We start from the raw sequence: 20500 nt of genomic DNA on the forward strand, positions 1-20500 counted from the left end.
ACAGATGAATGGATAAAGAAGATGTGGCACATATATACAATGGAATATTACTCAGCCATATAAAGAAACGAAATTGAGTTATTTGTAGTGAGGTGGATGGACCTAGAGTCTGTCATACAACGTGAAGTAAGTCAGAAAGAGAAAAACAAATACCATATGCTAACACATATATATGTAATCTAAAAAAAAAAAATGGTTCTGAAGAACCTAGGGGCAGGGCAGGAATAAAGACGCAGACGTAGAGAATGGACTTGAGGACACGGGGAGGGGGAAGGGTAAGCTGGGACAAAGTGAGAGAGTGGCATGGACATATATACACTACCAAATGTAAAGTAGATAGCTAGTGGAAGCAGCCGTGTAGCACAGGGAGATCAGCTCGGTGCTTTGTGACCACCTAGAGGGGTGGAATAGGGAGGGTGGGAGGGAGACGCAAGAGGGAGGAGATATGGGGATATATGTATATGTATAGCTGATTCACTTTGTTATACAGCAGAAAGTAACACACCATTGTAAAGCAATTATACTCCAATAAAGATGTTAAAAAAAAAAGTAAAGCATTTGAAATCCAGATGTAACTTTTGGACAGTAGAGGACAAGCCCAGCCACTTCAGCTCTCCTCTCCAAAGTCACTTTCCCCATGGTTCTGGGGCACTCACATCCCTTCACTCCTCACCACAGCCTGTCCTGCGGTGGCACCTTTACTCACCAGCCATTCTAGGAGGACCACGTACACAAGAGCAGAGGGAGTAGTGGAATAAACTGCCTCTACCCATGACTCAAATCTCAATGATTATCAATATTTTGCCAATTTGGGATCATTTGTAGAGACGTGGATGGACGTAGAGATTGCCATACAGAGTGAAGTAAGTCAGAAAAACAAATATCGTATATTAATGCATATATGTGGAATCCAGAAAAATGGTACAGATGAACCGGTTTGCAAGGCAGAAAGACACATGTAGAGAACAAACATATGGACACCAAGTGGGGAAAGCAGGGGTGGTGGTGGTGGTGGTGTGATGAATTGGGAGATTGGGATTGACATGTATACACTAGTATGAATAAAATCGATAAGTAATAAGAACCTGCTGTATAAAAATAAATAAATAAAATACACAAAAGATATTTTGCCAATTTGGTTTCATCTCATCCATTGCCCTTATTTCTAGCATATTCTAAAGATACTCCTGGAACTCTGATCGTTCACTTAATATCCCATTATCATTAGCATTTGAAGGAATGGTAAAATTCACCTTCTTCACTTTGCAGTTGAGGAAACCAAGGCCCAGAGAGGTTTAGTGCCTCTCTCAAGGACCCAAGTCTGTAAGTTGTGTATTACATCTACGGGCCACTTCCAGTCCCCAGACCAGATGGCTTCATTATCAGAAACGTTCTGCTGTTTGCCTGAATCATGTTGTCACCAGTCATTCCTCCTTCAGCTCCAGAAACCTCCACATGGAGGTGAAAGAGAGAAACAACTTGGCGGAGAAAGCCAGTGTACATGTGACCACAGTTTTTTTCCCCCTAAGTCAGAAAAGTGGTGGTGATGGTGGTGGGAGGGTCATTTGATTCATCTTCCCTCCCTCTGCACGGTGGATTTGGCTCAGTTTCTCGAGCCATATGGAAAGAGACTCATCCACCAAGTGCCACACCTACAGGAAAAGCTCTCTCTGGGAATGGAGAAAATGGAAGGGGGCAGAGTGGCCTCCCAGGAAGAGTGAGATGGCTCCTCCCTCTGTCCTTCAGGCTCCCACGCACCTCCAGCCCTTCCTCGCAGGTGCCCTGTACCCTCCTGTTAGAAGAGATGGCAACCAAAATGCTTTGGTTCCCTGGAGAATTCAGTGTTCTGCCACTGAACAGCTCCAGGATCTGGCACCCAGCTCATCTCACATGCAATCCCAAGCTGTGTATTAAAAACCAGCTTATGTAGGTAGCCAAGAATATGGCCATGAACATGTCTGGGATTACCTCCTGTGATGGGGGAATGAAATCACCCCAAGGCAATCTCAGAGAAATGTCCAGAAGGAAAAACGAAAGCACGCTAATGGTGACCCTGAAAAGAGGCTGCTGGTTATGAATGGTTCTTTCTCTGCCCACTGGCGTAAATCCTGCTTCCTTCCCCCTTTTCCTGCCCTAGGACCCCTGATAACTCAGGAAGGAAGCAGGAGAGACCAGGGGAAAGAAGGCTGGCATATTCCCAGTGCCTGATTGATATTTGATTAAGGGAGGAAGGAAGGAATGCCGTGCCCACTGAACCACAGTGGCAGGAGATAGATAAAGAAGGAAAATGGACGGACAAAGGATTAATCTCCAAAGTATATAAACAGCTCATGCAGCTCAATATTAAAAAAACAAACAACCCAATCCAAAAATGGGCCAAAGACCTAAATAGACATTTCTCCAAAGAAGACATACAGATGACCAAGAGGCACATGAAAAGCTGCTCAACATCACTAATTATTAGAGAAATGCAAATCAAAACTACAATGAGTTATCACCTCACACCAGTTAGAATGGGTATCATCAGAAAATCTACAAAACAACAAATGCTGGACTGGGTGTGGAGAAAAGGGAACACTCTTGCACTGTTAGTGGGAATGTAAATTGATACAGCCACTATGGAGAACAGTATGGAGGTTCCTTAAAAAACTAAAAATAGAGCTACCATATGGCCCAGCAATCCCACTACTGGGCATATACCCTGAGAAAACCATAATTTAAAAAGAGTCATGTACCACCATGTTCACTGCAGCTCTATTTACAATAGCCAGGTCATGGAAGCAACCTAAATGTCCATCGACAGATGAATGGATAAAGAAGATGTGGCACATATATACAATGGAATATTACTCAGCCATAAAAAGAAATGAAATTGAGTTGTTTGTAGTGAGGTGGATGGACCTAGAGGCTGTCATACAGAGTGAAGTAAGTCAGAAAGAGAAAAACAAATACCGTATGCTAACACATGTGTATGGAATCTAAAAAAAAAAAAAAAGTGGTCATGAAGAACCTAGGGGCAAGACGGGAATAAAGACACAGACCTACTAGAGAATGGACTTGAGGATATGGGGAGGGGAAGGGTAAGCTGGGACAAAGTGAGAGAGTGGCATGGACATGTATACACTACCAAACGTAAAATAGATAGCTAGCGGGAAGCAGCCGCATAGCACAGGGAGATCAGCTCGCTGCTTTGTGACCACCTCGAGGGGTGGGATAGGGAGGGTGGGAGGGAGGGAGACGCAAGAGGGAAGAGATAGGGGAACATATGTATATGTATAACTGATTCACTTTGTTATAAAGCAGAAACTAACACACCATTGTAAAGCAATTATACTCCAATAAAGATGTTTAAAAAAAAAAAGGAAGATGTGGCACATATATACGATGGAATATTACTCAGCCATAAAAAGGAACGAAATTGGGTCATTTGTAGAGATGTGGATGGACTTAGAGACTGTCATACAGAGTGAAGTAAGTCAGAAAGAGAAAAACAAATATCATATATTAACGCATATAAAAATGGTACAGATGAACTGGTTTGCAAGGCAGAAATACAGACACAGATGTAGAGAACAAATGTGGACACCAAGGAGGGGAAAGCCGGGTGGGGGGGGTGATGAATTGAGAGATTGGGATTGACATGTATACACTAATATGTATAAAATAGATAACTAATAAGAACCTGCTGTATAAAAAATAAATTAATTAAATTAAATTATTTTTTAAATCACAAAAAAAAAAAAGGAAGGAAAATGGAGAGCTGTGCTCTCCCAGGTTTCTACCTAGGACTAGAAGAAGAGAGGCTGAGACAAAAGGCTGAGGGGAGAGAAAAAGGAGAGAGATACCTGACAAAAGCCACAGGACAGAATAGACTTTTAGATATAGGTATAAGGCCAATAATAGGAACCTTCCTTGCACTGGTTCTCCTTCCATCCCTCAGTGTCTCTCACCTCCCTATTCTTCTCCTCTATAACACTTACTCCAACTTGTAATTATGCATATACTTGTTTATTTATAAGTTTGATCTTTGTTTCACCAGGTAGACAATGCCTGGCATGGTTGGCACTCAAAAAGACCCCAGGTAAACAGTCTCTCTGGTCAGGCAGGATATTCCAGGGGCTTAGAGATTTTGGCCCAGGTCAAGGGCCAAAACTTCCATTGGAATCTGCAGGGTTTGGGTAACACAGACTTGCTGAGTTTACTGCATAAAGAAGTATTAGTATTAGCCCCAATTTGTGGATAACCCAAACTAAGAATCAGGAAGACTTAAGTGATTTGGCCAAAGTCACAAAAGCCAGAATGCAAACCAACACCTTACTTGACTCTAACATCTGTGTTCTGTTGCACCCTAGTACCACCCCTGAACAAGTAAAATTCTCTATGAAGGAAAGAAACTCACATGGTATGTCTCATAAGCCTGGCCTCAAATTTGAATGTCCAGATTCAGACCTTCTGATGATCTCTAGCCTTTGAATGTCCAGATTCAGACCTTCTAGTGATCTCAAGCCTTTGAATGTCAGGATTCAGACCTTCTGGTGATCTCAAGCCCCCAAGCAGCAGATGGTCTGGGATTTGTCAAGGCTTGATAGATCTGATGCTGTTGAGTGAGCACTGAAGTGTTCCCCCTCCTTACCAGAGAAACATGAGCACAAGGGCCAGCCAGCACTTTCTAACATATGCTCCCTTGCCCCCGACATCAGATCCAAAAGGGTTGCCAACATGAGGGAGGAATGCAGGATGGCTCACTTGGCTAAGCAGCAGCTGGGAAGTTAGGACCCAGGACAGTTAGCTGACCCTTTGCCTCACAAGTGGAATGAAATCACAGGGGAAGTCACATTTACTTTACCCAGCATTCCCCAGGCCCATTCTGCTAATCCTGCAAAGTGGTCCAGATGCAAATACAAGGTCACATTAGTGGAGTAAAACTTCTGAGAAGCCAGTCAACAAAAGAGCCTGTGTGACTTTGTTCAACTCAGTGATTCCTGAGCTTATTTGGGTATGGAAACCTTTTTGAGTATGTGTAGCACGAAATTGTTAAAATTCAGGGAAATTTGGAAAAGAGGACCCAAACTCTCCTTTTTTATTTTCTAGCTCATGCCACTAGATCTTTCCAATAATTATTATCAGTCATATTTATTAATCTCATATGCATTCTTTTCCTCCAGGAATGGCAATTCCTGGATGTTTCTTGATTAATTCACAAATTCATTCACCAAGCATTTATGAAACACCTGCTTGTGTCCAGGGCTCAGAGACAGAGTTTCAGAGGTGTTTCAGACACAAATCCTAAACTCTCGGGCAGAGAATTCATAGCCTGGTGAATGATAACCTGAATCAAAGGCCAGGATGTTTTCTCTTGGGTCCATTCTCCTGTGATGGGCCATCTCATGACCAGCTCAGGGAGGTAAGCAGTTAGCTCAGCATGTTGGTTTTGGCCCCATCTGATGCCAGGAGTAGAGAACCAGGCCTACCTCTTTCTAAACAAGTGGGAGTGCCACTCATGCATGGTGAACAGTTCATTACACAGGAACAGGTTGAATGCTCACTCCAGCTCGGCTTTTTCCCTTGTCTCATCACTGTGATGATTCCAATCTTGGGCTCCTTTTCTTTTACCCTGTTATCAATCCATATGCCTCCTTCTTTATTTTCCAATTGGAAATAAGCTCAGAGCTCATTGGCGGCTAGTCCTCCTGCTGTTTCTGAATTCTGCTTTTTGGATATTTCACTTTTATGCAGTTTTGTTGTTTCTGGGTTTTTAATATGTATTAATCAGGACTTTTTCAGTTTCAGGGGTCAGAAAATAACTCCAAGCAGTTTCAGTAATAAGCAATACATTGAGGATATCTTCTCATTTAACTGTGTATCCTTTAGGCACAGTTGGATATAGACATTCAAATTTTCTTGTGAAGGCTCTATCCATTACTTACTTGTTTATCTCACAATATCTCTAGTTCTGCTGCCTTCTGCAGCTTCACTCAGGAAGGTGTGTCTGCTGGCTGGGAAATATCACCACTGGTAGTCCAAGGCTTACCGCGTCCAGGCTCATGATCCAAAAGAAACATTCTCTTCTTGGGTGTCTATATATCAAACGTCAAAGAAGATTCTAACTGACCCTATTTGGGGCACACGCCTGCCCTGTACCAAGCTTTATGCCAGGAGGATTTGGGCACTCTGTTACCAAGCCAAACTTGGGTCCACTCACCCGCACAGTAAGGCCAATCTACTGACATCAGGTTGTGGTGAAGGAAAGTGCAGCATTTACTGCAGGACACCAAGCAAGGAGAATGGGTGGCTAATGCTCAAAAGACCAAAACTCCCTGAAGGATTTCAGGGAAGGGTTTTTCAAGGCAAGGTGAGGGAGGGGGTTGCAGGGTGCCGGATCAGCTCATGGACATTTTTCTGATTGGTTGGTGGAGAGGTAACTGAGTGGTATTTTGGGAGTTAACATCATCAACCTTTTGGATTTAACTGGTCTGGGGTCTACATGTATGTGGTCAGCATGCAGCTAACTTTTTTCACCTGGGGAGGGTTTTAGTATCTGTAAAACAACTCAAGGACATGGCTAAAATATTATTTATAGTCCTTAAGGAGGAACTAAAGGTCCTTGACTTTGTATTATGGCTAAACTATTATTTTGTCTCGCTTGACTGTTTTTGTTTCTGCATTTTCTCATTTTTGATTGAATTTGTTCTCTGGAACTCAGGGAAGGCCTAGGAGGCTAAAGCTCTTTTACAAACAGGAGGCAAGGGACATGGTGGGGGGTGGGGGGGTGGTTCTGTCCTCAGAAAGGCCTTCACAGGGCCCCGCTCGGTTATATAACTGGCCAGCCTGGGCCACATACCCATGTGTATGCGGTGTGACCAGAGTGAATAACATGCCCATGAGAAGATGGAGAGCAAATGGGTGGATCCTCAGAGAAGGGATGCCTGCCATTTTATTACCAACACACATAACTACTACAACATAATTTTACCACTAATGTCTCTGCATACCCCTGCTTCCTTATTTCAGGGTTCTGTGCTTTATCTTCCATCAAAAGCATGGACCTCGTGGCTTTCACCGCACCCTACTGAGGTGACACATCAATAGACAAATTACAGGCGCATAGAAGTATTAATCCTTTTGAATCTCAGAGAAGGAAAGCTTTTTAGGCACACACACAGCCTTCCACTGGATTATCTGGCTTTCTGAAAAACACCAGGAGAAACATTTGGTAATGACCTGGCTGTGAGACCGCCACACCCACTTTATCCCCATTTTCCCTCCCTCCTGCACCTGTCGAGACAGAAAACAATTGGGGTGGTGTTTTGTTTCACCCAACAAAACAATGGGTGATGGCTGCTGCAGAACTTGGAGTCATTTTCCCTTGAGAGAACCATGGCGGACTGGATAGAATCAACCAGCTGAGTCTCTTCAGGCAGGTGCTTAACTTTTATGCGAGGGCTCTAGAGTTCAATAATTCATGCTCATGCAGCCAGCAGCAAGCAGATGGCATTCAAACTCTATTCAGATTTTGATTATAAAACATCACCCCAAATGAGTTTTATGATGGAAAAACATACTAGGTGACTTCAGCGGGATGAAAGAGAAATCAGGGCTTTGACGTCAAATGAACAGAAGTCAGTCTCGGGGCCACTGTACATTGGCTGTGTGACTTTGCCTGAAGGTTGAACGTCTCAGAACTTCTGTTTCTTCGTCGATAAAATTAAGATAAACCTACTTCACAGGGCTTTGAGCTCATATAAATGAGATAGTATTGTACATGGAAAGTACAGTAGTGCAATAATGTAAGACAAATTTCTATGGCTTGCCAGAAACACAATAAATGTTAATCTCCTTCCCCTCGTCAGATTCTTTCTCTCTCCTTCCCCACCCCCACCCTCTTTACAGCATGGAAGCCAATGTTTTCTATAAGTATGAATGTAGAACTGAGAGTAAAAGGGGAGAATGAAGAAAAAAGGTGATGAAAAGAATCTTCATGTTAAAAATAGAATTTACAGTTTGCTTCCACAATAGTTTATCTCAACTGAGGGGAGATAGAGAAAAGATGAAGATGGTCAGGCAATTAGTACTATCTCAGGGTTTCAAAGTTTATGCCTCTTCAAAGAGATTTAAGCATTTTGTGCAGTTTTAGTGTAATATACTTGCTCAATAGACATTAAAATACATAAGCCACCTTGTATGGGAATGTCTTCCAGAAAAGAAAGGAAAAAAGCAGCTTAGCCATTTACAAAACTACATCAAATCTCCATTTGAGTTAGAATAAGACATAACTCAGACCAGCGGCATCAAACTTGGATGGATGGGAGAGCTTGATAAAAATGCAGCTACTTAAATTACCCTCTAAGAGATTCTGGTCAAATTGGTCAGGGATGGAGTCCAAGAGTCTGCATTTTTTACATTTCCCGATATTCTGATCTAGGTAAACCACAGACTTCATTTTGAGAAACACTGGTTGAGTGGTTAAGAGCTTGGGCTTGAGAATAGACATACTTGAGCTCAAATTCTAAAATCTACCACTTTCTAGCTTCATGAACTTTGGCAAATTTGTAACCTCTCTGATCCCCAGTTTTCTAATCACAGGTTGTTGTGAGAATTAAATAAAATATATTGTGGAGTGCTTAGCACAGTATCTGGTACATAGGAGGAAGCACTCAATAAATATTAGCTATTGATATTATCATTATTATGCAAAGTCAAAGGAGCTTCAATTCCTTTTTTCCTAATTTTTTCATTCTTCCTTCCTTTTCTTTCTTTTCCTTTTATGAATCCAAAATAACAGTGTATTAAGCAAGATGGAAGTTTATTTAGATTTCAGACATAAGTCTGGAAGTAAAGTAGTCCAGGACTTGCCTGGCAGCTCTGCAACCCAGACTACTTTCTCCCCTTTTTAGGTGTGACCCTTATCCTCATTGTTCAATATGGCAGCTAGAGCACCAGCGATCGTGTCTGCATCCCACATAGCAAAATGGAGGAAAGAAAAAGAAAGTCAGTCTCTCTCAGTAGGGACACTTCCTAAAATTTGCTTATATCCCATTGGCCAGATGTAGCTGCCAGCGAGCCTGGCAAATGTGACCAGTGTGTGCCAGGTGCTCATATACCCATAAAAATGTGATTTATATCACAATGTAAAATTGGGAGAAGGCTTAGGGACAATTATTATTCCCTGATATGTCTAACCCTGGGAGTCTAACAGATTCAGATCATTCCCCAGAAATCCTCTGTTCTTGATCTGCTTCTACCTGCTTACTTCTCAGGTAAGGGAGAAGCTTCTCCAAAAGGTAGTTACATGGTTTGTTGATCCCACTCAGCTAGGCTTATTTTCTTCCTAAATTCCTCCCATACCTTTCACTTCTTATCCCCCAGCTTCATTCATTTTCTTTTTCCTATCCAATTGTAATAGACAGTACAATTTTTTCATTGTAGAAAAGTTAGAAAACACTGCAAAGCACTTAGGGAAACTTTTTTTTTTTTAATATTCAAAAATTTCATCACTTAGAAATAACCACTCTTAAAATGTTAGGATATAGCCATCTAGCATTTTCCCCAGGTAAAAAATATATATGTATATTTATAAAGAGAGCCTAGTCTACATAACTGTTTTTAGTCTCTTCTATTATACTTAACAGTATATTATGAGTAACTCTCAGTGTTATTAATTATAGATCAACATCATCAGTTTTAATGACTGTAGGGTTTTCCATTGTACGGATGTATCATAATTTATTCAACTGATTCCATTTATCTACAACAGTGTGTTAAACCTCCTAGCACATATATCTTTGCTCATTTGTCCACCCGTTTCCCAAGGATGAGCTATGTTCCTGTGGTTTTCTAACTCCCCAGGGACCAGCAGAAAACCATTGCTCTGCTGCTGTCCCATGAGCAATATGATGCCGTTCAGGTCTTGTCTCGACCCTGAAGCTGCTTGAAATTCCTTTTCAAATGAACACTGCAGACTCTGAAGGTCCTTGAAGGTCCCAGCAAGACTGTCCCCAGCAGAGGGGAACACTCCACCCAATGGCCGAGGAAAGCACAAAATACAGTACAATCACAGGTGACACTGAAGGGCTTTCTATAAAACCTAAGTTACTAGAACTTTCCATTTGTCAAACTGACCTCAAACAAGACCAAAGTGAGGCCATTTCTCTGTGGAGAAACCAGTTTCAATCAGGAAAAGAAATGCATTTGACTGAAATAATTATTTAGACTGACAATTGATTTGACAAATGACAATTTTTTAGCTGATTTTTTTTTAGGTGATGATTGATTTCTGACTGTTAACTCGTCTCGGTTGTGCTTCCTAAAGATCCAAAAACACATGAGGTTTACACTTTCTAGACAAGGCTGAAGACAAATTATAATGTATCACTGTCACATAGCACTTTCTATTTTCAGGGGGGTTTCACCTCAATTTTCTTGCCGTCAACACTGAGCCCTACATTACAGGTGTTAATTCTAAGAGGTGTCATTTATTGAGCACATGCTATGTACCAAGCAATACACAGAATGCATTATCAATATTTTTTAGTCCTCACAGCCACTCTAATGAGGTAGGCATTCTATTATTACCCCATTTTATAAATGAATGTTGTTTAAGAAAGATGAAATAGCTTGACCACAGTCACACAAGAGCAAAGAGGTGGAACCAGAATTCAGAATCAGTATTCAGATCCCAGAAAGAGTCACAGCCTCACTCAAGTTCACATAGTTGTGGAGTCAAGTCCAAAATCCTGTTCCCTGCATAGTGATTAAGAACAGGGTCTCTGGGCTTCCCTGGTGGCGCAGTGGTTAAGAATCCGCCTGACAATTCAGGGGACACGGGTTCAAGCCCTGGTCCGGGAAGATCCCACGTGCTGCGGAGCAACTAAGCCCGTGCGCCACAACTACTGAGCCTGCGGTCTACAGTCAGCGAGCCACAACTACTGAGCCCGCGCGCCACAACTACTGAAGCCCGTGCCAAGAGCCCGTGCTCCGCAACAAGAGAAGCCACCGCAATGAGAAGCTGGCGCACCACAAGGAAGAGTAGCCCCCGTTCACCGCAACTGGAGAAAGCCCATGTGCAGCAACGAAGACCCAACGCAGCCAAAAATAAATCAATAATAAATAAATAAATAAATAAATGTATTTTAAAAAAAAAAGAACAGGTCTCTAAAATCAGATTGTCAGAGTTCAAACCCCATATCTGCCATTTCCCAGCTGTGTCGCCTTAGGCAACTTCCTAAACCACTCTGTGCCTCAGTCACCTCATCTTAGAAAGGGGAATCATAGTGTCTATCTCAAAGGTTAAACAAGATGACCCACGTACGGCACTTAGCACATAGGAAGTGCCCTGTATTTAGTTATTAATATGATCCCTTGTGTCCCTCCAGCCTCTAAGCCATACATATTTTATTGATCCATGACACTGCAGGTGCCGCGAGCAAAGGCCTTGTGCAACTACCGAGGGCAGAATCCCGGTGACCTGAGGTTTAATAAGGGAGATGTCATCCTCCTCCAGAGCCAGTTGGATGAGAACTGGTACCAGGGGGAAATCAATGGAGTCAGTGGGATCTTCCCAGCCAGCTCCGTAGAGGTCCTCAAGCAGCTTCCCCAGCCACCCCCACTCTGCCGGGCCCTCTACAACTTCGACCTGCGCAACAAGGACAAGAGTGAGAACCAGGACTGCCTGACCTTCCTCAAGGTAAGATTCTGGGCAGCTACCAAAGTCACCAGTGACCACATAAAGACTGGCAGAACCTCGAGTTGTTTGTTTAATATTTGCTGATTTTTTAAAATTATCTTTTATCCATAAATGTATAAATCTGTGCCTATATATGTAATGTGTATGTATAATTCAAACATATGGTAGTAAAGTCGCCAGAGAAATCTAATAGGAGTTTGATGGGAATCCTCAAACCTTTTCTATTGCAACTGCAAAACTAAGTATCTGCACACTCATTCATTCATTCTACAATCACTTTTGAGCACCTGTTCTTTGCAGACACTGGGGAGACAGCATGAACAAGTCACAGCACCTACCCTCAGGCAGAGTAGTGAGAGAAACAGACACTTGGACAGAAGATTACAGACACAGTTTAACAGAGTGCTGTGTAGAACTACAGATCTTACCTCTTCATTGTGTATCTGCAGGGGTATTCTCGCTGACCAAGTTCTGATCACCTAGTACTACTCATTTACAACACTCTATTTTGTTTGTAAACACTGCATTCAAAACACCCCAAACAACAAAATAACATAATAATATCTTTACACATAAAAATCACCTCTTACAAGATATATTTTCCAAACACATTAGTTACCCTAAGGTTTTTTCCCTCTCTTTTTTTTTTGGATGATTCTTCAGCATTTGCAAGTAAGGACAAGTCTACTAAAGTCTAGACTACAACCATCCCTCGGTATCTGAGGGGGATTAGTTCTAGGACACATTGATTCCTGAAGATGCAGAAGCCGCGGACATGGAGGGTCGACTGTACTTTAAGTCATCGTACTCAGTACTTATTATTCCCTAAACATTTGAATTCTCTCTTAGAAACCAAAGTTGGGGTGATTTTCATTCTTTGCTACTTATGATAAGTATATCAAATACAAGTACAAGTGGCACTGCTACAGTAGCTCGGGAAAGGTCTTTTGTTTTGTAAAACATTTTTATTCCATCACTACTGGAAATGAGATTTACTTCAGATTCACTCAAACTAGATAACCCCACTGTCCTCCATATTTTGAAATACTGATCTTTGTTATTGTCTTAGCACCTCAGAGTGAGTCCCCTAAGGAATGTCATTCTGTAGCTGACCTGTAAATTTTATACTTTGACTACAGCTGGAGAAGGGCCGTTCAATTCCACAGGTGTTTATTGAGTATTTACTTTGTGCCAGGCATTAGACACTAAGCTCTAGGGACACAGCTGGAAGAAGACATAGGCAGGAAGCAATACCTGCTTTTTTGCCCTTTTCTGGGAATTTGCAAACTGGGACACTTACCCACCTGCTTGTTCATTCATTGAATCCATCCATGTGCCAAGCTGTCCACTGGGGATAAAGTGATGAGTCATTATCCCTGTCTTCACGGAGCCAGCAGTCTACTGGAAGGAACAGACACATAAATGGGAAATTAGGACAGAGGACCCAGAAGAGAGGATTTGATCCCTTCTGGAAGGCTATTGAAGGCCAAGACTACACTAGGATATCTCATGGTCTTCCTAAACTCAGCATGTCCAAAAAAACTCAAGATCTTCTCTCCAGAAGCCTTTATTCCTAGTATTTTCTGTCTCAGTAAATTTTCCAGTTTATTCACACATGCATTTATTCATTCATGCATGCATGCATTCAAGAAATATTGCTTGTTTAAAAACTGTGAATCACTCTGTTGTACACCTGAAACTTATATCATATTGTACATCAACTATACCTCAATAAAAAAAATTCAAAAAAAGAATGATTGGTTGACTGCTATAGGGCAGCCGCTATATAAGGTCCTAGGGACAAAAATGAACAAAACAGATACAGGCCCTGCACACATGAAGTTTATGGTCTGATGGGGTGGACAGGCATTAAAGAAATCATAACCTATAAATATGTAATTACAGGTTGTAATAAGGACAGAGAAATCTAAGAAAAGGTATAATGCAGTAAAGGATTTAGATTTGGATTCGTCTGTATTACTAAGGGGCATAGATCAGAAGATCAGAGAGATCAGTGGATGAATATTCAGATTTAGATTGATAACAGGTACGGACATGGAAAGGTATTCCTGATGTGATATTAAGTGAAAAATCAATGTATCCTATATGACTTCATTTGTGAGAAATACAAAATAAGCCAAATGAATGTATTTGCTAGGAGTCAGAGTAGTGGTTACCTCTTGCTATGTGATAGGAAAGAGTACTAAAGAGCCATATTGGTGCTGGAAGTATTTTATATCTCTTACTCTGGGTTGGGGTTTTGTGGATATATTCAATTTTAAAAATTCATCAGGCTTTACGTCTAAAATGTTTGTACTTTATTGTATGCCTATGTACATTTTCTGAAAAGTTTTTAAATATCAGTGTGTCTCTATGTACATATACTTTATCCTCATAGAAAAGAATCTGGGGAAAAATGTGTTAACCAAGATGTTAACAGTGGTTGTATCTATATTGTGATAGAATTCTTTCTTTGTTTTGCTTATCTGTGTTTCCAAATGTTTCTACAAATCTCCATATAACCTTTGGTAATAAGAAACATTCAAATAAAAAGCCACTTTATGTTTGATACATTAAAAATTGAATAGGGGGACTTCCCTGGTGGCTCAGTGGTTAAGAGTCCCCCTGCCATTGCAGGGGACACAGGTCGAGCCCTGGTCCGGGATGATCCCACAGGCCGTGGAGCCTCTAAGCCTGTGCGCCACAACTACTGAGCCTGCGCTCTAGAGCCCACGAGCCACTACTACTGAAGCCCAGGCACCTAGAGCCCATGCTCTGCAACAAGAGAAGCCACCGCAATGAGAAGCCCGCGCACTGCAACAAAGAGTAGCCCCCGCTTGCTGCAACTAGAGAAAGCCCACGCGCAGCAACAAAGACCCCACACAGCCAAATAAATAAATTAATTAAAAAAAAAATTTTTTTTGAACACTGAGAAGTGTTCAAAATCAGAATGCAATTCATTCTTCCTTTTGCTAAGCCAAAAGTCTATCTCCCTACCTCTTCCATCTTGGTGTCTCCATCAGATTAATTTAAATGAAAAGCCCAGATTCTGCTGGTGATGGAAAATTGGAGACATTTCCAAGTTTTCCTATTGGATTTCTTCGATGCTCCAAATTATTTCTACTCCTCTTTTGGTCTTGGTGACCCAAATACTGCCCTTTATGGAGAAAGATTATTTTAGTGGAAGATTTTGTAAATAAATTGTGCAAGAGTTACATTCCTTGCACCTTACACCATCTGAGACTCCAAGCTGATCTCTACTGAAGGCTTTCAGCACCTGAAAACTGACAGTAAATGCTAACCAAGAGACTTCCTCTCTTTCAGGATGATATCATCACTGTGATCAGCCGAGTGGATGAGAACTGGGCAGAAGGCAAGTTAGGAGATAAAGTCGGCATCTTCCCAATCTTGTTTGTAGAGGTACGTGTCTATCAAGTCTACATCTGATTCGAGCTTACTCAGAATTATACATGTGCTACAGTGATGCCTGAGAGTAATTCCTATTTGATATGAGGCTTATTTCAGAACTAACTAAAGTCTTGAAAGAAAAGATGCTAGATGATAATACCCACTTCTGGCAAGAGTGTGGGAAAATGGGCCTTTTCATTCTGCTGATAGGAGTACAAATTGGTGCCATCTCTCGTTTCCAGACTCAAACTCCTATCAAGGATGTTGAAAATGTACATCTCCTTTGAGTCATTAATTCCACACCTGAGAGTTCATTATAAGGAAATATTAAAACAAGTGTGCAAAGATATGTGTGCAGAATGTGCAAAAATGTTCATTGTAGCATTGTGCATAGTGGTGAAAAACCAGAAATAATCTAAAACTCAACAATAAGGATTTAGTTTTTAAAATCATGGTGATGGAAAAATATATACCCATTAAAAATAATGTTAAAGGAGAATACTCAATATCATGGAGTATCTGGTATTATGGAAACATGTTTGTGATTTATTGTTAAGTAAAATAAAGTTTAATGAGTATAAAGTTTCAGATTTAGAAGATGAAGTTCTGGAGTTCTATTACAATGTGGATAAAATTAACACTACTGAACTGCATACTTAAAGATGGTTATTATAGTAAATTTGGTTATGTGTTTTTTACCACAATTAAAAAAAAATTAACTGCTTGAAACTAGCTTTGTAAATACATATGTATATATATAAATGGATAAAGGGCTAGAAGAATATGTACCAAGATATTAACAGTGGTGATTACCAGATGGTGAGATTCTCGATAATTTTCATGTTCTTCTGCTGACTTGTATTTTGTAAATCTTCAGAAATGAGCACATATTACTTCTATTGTTTTTTTTAAATCTACTTTGAAAAAGAAAGAAAGAACACATGCTAGGCTATCTACCTATTTCTCCAGTATAGTAATATAACCTATAGCCCCTAACCTCTCTAGCCATCACCCTCTCCCCAGCTTGAAGCAGGTCATTACACATTTAAAAGAGAGGCTTCATTGTTTAACTGCACTTATTGGGCACTTACCAGGCATAAAGCATTAAAAGCAAGCAGTGCTGAGCTATAAAAGAAGTAGAAGGTATGCTCCCTGCCCTCTAGGAGGGTGGGATGAAACAGAACAGAGGCAGAGTTGGAAAGAAGGGACCAGTTCTACCATTCTTAAGAGCCGAAGCGGGTTCTCAAGTGAATGGTGTGCCCAGAACACTGCCCAGCTGTCAAAGTTCCCTCACCCTCTCATCTCAATCTGTATGGAAGGAATGAAAGATGGAAGGGAGGGGAAGAGGAATGGTCCAGAGAGGCTGGTCTTCCTCCTCTCTCCACTAAATGATCATGCTTTTTCTCTTGTTGAAGCCCCTTCCAGGTACACCCACCCAATTCTCTCTACGTGTTCAACTTCACTCATTTTATGAGGCTCAGCTAGAAATCTTCTTTTTCCATAAAATTCCAGCAACTAGTTGAATACTCAGTTGTCTCTTTCTTCTCAGAACACCTGATGGGTGTGTGGCTTGTACTTCACAGGCTAGCCCAACACAGAGCAGGTACTTCATAAAAAAAATTAGCTTCACAAGTGAATGAATGAAAAAAATATTTGGGAGGTGGTCCGACTGACCAGGAAAAAAATTCAGAGAACAAACCTTTCAACGTGACCCTGTCCTAAATATATATTCAATCATTCAACTTATTTTTCATTGAGTGCCTGCCATGTCAGGTCCTGTACTAAGTTCCAATGATACAAGACAGATATGAGTCCCTACTTTCAAGGATTGTAGGGTCAGACATGAATAAGTAATTATAAGTGTGATGAATGATGCAAAGAGTGAAGGAGAGGGAACTATTGGGGGGAGGAGAGTATGGTGTTCAACTTACCTGGGTAGGGTGTTGGCAAATGCCTTGTAAGCCAAGATCTGACAAATGATGAGGAGCAAGCATGGAAGGAAGAGTGTTTTAGGGAATGGAGGTAACATGTGCAAAACTCCTGCAGGATGAGGAAGTGTGGTGCCTCCAAAGGACCAAAGAATACTAGAGCTGGAGCTTAGAGAGTAAGAGAGAGATTAAAAAAAAAAATGAAGCCAGGGAAGCAAATGGGACACAGACCACAGGAGACTCTGTAAATCTTCCTGCATTAGTCAGGATGAGCTAGGTTATGCTATGGTAATAAACAGCCCCCGTATCTCAGTGGCTTCACAAAGAAAAAGTTATTTCGAATCCATATTACATGTTCAGCACAGAATGGTGAGAGGCTGTGCTCACACAGTCACTGAGGAGCCCAGACTGATGAGGCTGGGCCATCTTGTAGCCGTGCCATGTGGAACACATGGACTTCCTAGGTTTCATGGCGGGGAAGAGTAAAGAAGAGTGAGTTGTGCATCAGCAAAGGCCTCAGCTCTGTGACATTTGTCACTCCCACTCATAGTCCATTGGCCTGCACCAGTCACATAGCCCCACCTGGCTTGAAATCAGCTGAGAAGTGTAGGGGACTACTTGGAATATTTGCTGAGCATCATCACCTCCGCTGTATCATAAGGAGTTTGGACTTGACCCAGAGGTCGGAAGACACCACTGAAAAATTTAAAGTAAGGCAGTGACTGCATCAGATTTGGGTTTCTTAAAGATTGCTCTGGATGCAGTGGGAAGAAGAATTTGAGGAGGAGGGATTAAAAAAAGCAGAAAGATCAATTAGGAGGCTACTACATGGCTCAGTTAGAAAATGACTGTAGCTCTGACTAGTAGACTGGAAACAACTGGACAGATTCCAGGACCTTTTAGGAGGCAGATCCACAGGAGCGGGGGATAGGGGCGAGGAAGTGGTCAAGGATCACGCCCCACTTTCGGATTTGCGTGCCTAGGTCAGTGGTGGAGCCGTTTGCTGAATCAAGCAACATATGCTGAAGAGGAACAATTACGACGTTTGGGAGATAACCGTTAAGTCTCCAAGGACAGAGATGAGCTACAACTAATCCTAGTTGGATACATAGGAGGTGCTTAAATTTTTGCAGACTAGAGCTTGCATGGTCCCCTGTATTATTTCAAGAAGCTTCTTCATAGGTCTGGGGAAAAAAGGCATCACTGATTTCATTACCCATTTCTGATATCCTTTTCTTCCAAAACTTCTACATTTAATGATTATTCATTTGGATACTCTCCCCACTACTCCACCTCTAAAATTAGTGATTGCAAGAACCCTCACAATCATCATCAAACTAGCCATCGCTTCATTTGTTCTCCTAATTGCTAGGAGGGGAAAAGATAATCAAGTGGTTGCTCTAATCTGGGAACCTGGTTTTCGAAAATTACTTGAACTCTAAATTGAGCTTTTTAAAGGAGTACTTAAAATTTGACTCCAGTCATTTCATTAAGACCAGCACTTGCTGAGAACCCTTTAAATAAGTTTTGAACTACCAGCGCCATGCAAAGCAATTGGAAGGAAGGAGAGCTTTCTTCTGAGAGTGAGGTGGGGCTTTTTTGGCATAAACAGGATTTTTCTTGTTAATGTATCATTTGACTTATTGAATTGCACCTGGGTAAAAGGTGGTAAAACAAACGCAGAGCTTATGCCCGTTCTTGTCAGGACTTCTCCAGCGGAGCCTGCCTGGGTTATATGAACCTCGCTCAGCCCAGTGAACCTCAAGGATATTGTTTCAAATGAGTGGGTGCAAATTGAAGAGCTCTGCAGTCCTTCCCCGACTGAGCTATTAATCACCCTGGCAGAGGACAGGGAAGACCTAGAGTCACACGGGGCTCTTTGTCTGTGTTGCTGCCGGAAACACTCACGGTATTGCTCACCTGGGGGCAGAACAATTAGGTGAAGGCAGAAAAAAATTAACTTATTTCATCGTGGCTATGAATAACCAGAAAGAACTTTACTCATTCAACTCAGAGAGCGTGTATTATCGTCTTACTGGGTGAACAATGGCGGGATGGGTGCTCTGGGGGAACATGAGACATGGTCCAGGCTTCCATCAGAAGCGCCCTAAATAATTTCAGTAATTTCCCAGTTGATCTCCCTCCTTCCGGTCTGGCACTTCTGAATAGCAGCCAGAGTGAGCTTTTTATGTATTTATTTTTATTTACATACAGTAAAATTTGCTCTTTTTGGTGTCTCTGCATTCTGATAAATGCATACAGTATAACCACACTACCATCAAGATATAAAATAGTTCCAACACCTGCCAAAAACTACGAGGGCAGGCTGCCTCTTGGAAGTCTGCTCCTTCCCTGACTGCAACCCCTGGCACCCACTGATCTGTTTTCTGCTCCTGCAGTTTTCCTTTTCCAGAACGTCACAGAAATGGAATCATATAGAATGTAGCCTTTGGAGTCTGGCTCTCTTCACTTAGCATAATGCCTTTGAGGTTCATCCATGTGGTCGGGTGTATTGGTAGCTCGTGCCTTTTTTTTGTTGAGTCATGGTCCACGATGCGGATGTGCCGGAGTCTGTCATCCATTCGCCGATTGAAAGACATTGTGATTGTTTCCAATTGTTTGGCAACTATCACTAAAGCAGCTATAAACATGAGCATACCCATTTTTGAGTGAGTCTGAGTTTTCATTTCTCTTGGGTAATTACCTAGGAGTGGGATTGCTGGGTCAGACGCTAAGTAGGAAGCTGCCAAACCGTAGCATAAGCTTCTAAGTAAAAGCATACATCAGATCATGTCACCCTTCCACCTAAATCCTGCCAAAGGCTTCCTATTACACTCAATAAACTCAGAGCCTCCCAGCCTTATGCGATCCAGCTCCTGCCTGTCTCCATGGTCTCCTCTTTACCACCTGCCCCTCACTCACTCTGGTCCATCCTTCTTTCTAGTTCTTTCACATCTTTTTCTCAAACAGGCTGAGCTTTCTCCCTCTTCGGGATCTTTCCACTACCTTGCGATCCCTCTCCTGGCATGTTCTCATGCCTGTCTTCACATGGCTGGTTCCTTCTTGGCATCTGTGTCTCAGCTTGAATGTCACCTTCTCAGCAGGTCTTCCTTGACAGCCCCCCACCAATCTAAAGTAGCCGCCTCCCCCAGTCACTCTCTGACACATGAGAGCATTTATTACCGCCTGGTCTTTTCTTGTTTGGTTGTTTACATGCTGGCTCTGCCATTTATGTCACCCCTTCAGCTCTCTTGTCTTTAAAGTGGGCATAATAATGCCCCTTCCCCTACTTGATGGTTTCTTTTCACAATATTACAAGCTTCTGGCGGCATCTTTTTTAAAATTTTCTATCTCAACTATATTAATCATCTTAATCATCCTCACATTGTTATTAAAAAGTTCTTAAAGGAAGAAAAAGTTCTTAAAGGAGCAAACTCCCTTTAACCTCTATAGGTGAATCTCTAAATTAGAATGAGACACG

The 20500-nt window shown here is 41.7% G+C and overlaps 1 protein-coding gene across 2 annotated transcripts in view; it reads left to right on the forward strand.

Moving 5' to 3' along the window:
* Positions 1-20500, forward strand: part of SH3RF2 (SH3 domain containing ring finger 2) — a 135040-nt gene that overhangs the window by 49265 nt on the left and 65275 nt on the right. For both annotated transcript variants that reach the window (XM_061189791.1, XM_061189792.1), the window contains exons 3-4: positions 11414-11683; positions 15008-15103. In XM_061189791.1, the coding sequence (XP_061045774.1) occupies positions 11414-11683; positions 15008-15103 (366 nt within the window). The remainder of the gene's footprint in view (positions 1-11413; positions 11684-15007; positions 15104-20500) is intronic.

Source organism: Eubalaena glacialis, chromosome 4 (genome assembly GCF_028564815.1).
Source record: "Eubalaena glacialis isolate mEubGla1 chromosome 4, mEubGla1.1.hap2.+ XY, whole genome shotgun sequence".
NCBI classification, from domain to species: Eukaryota; Metazoa; Chordata; class Mammalia; order Artiodactyla; family Balaenidae; genus Eubalaena; species Eubalaena glacialis.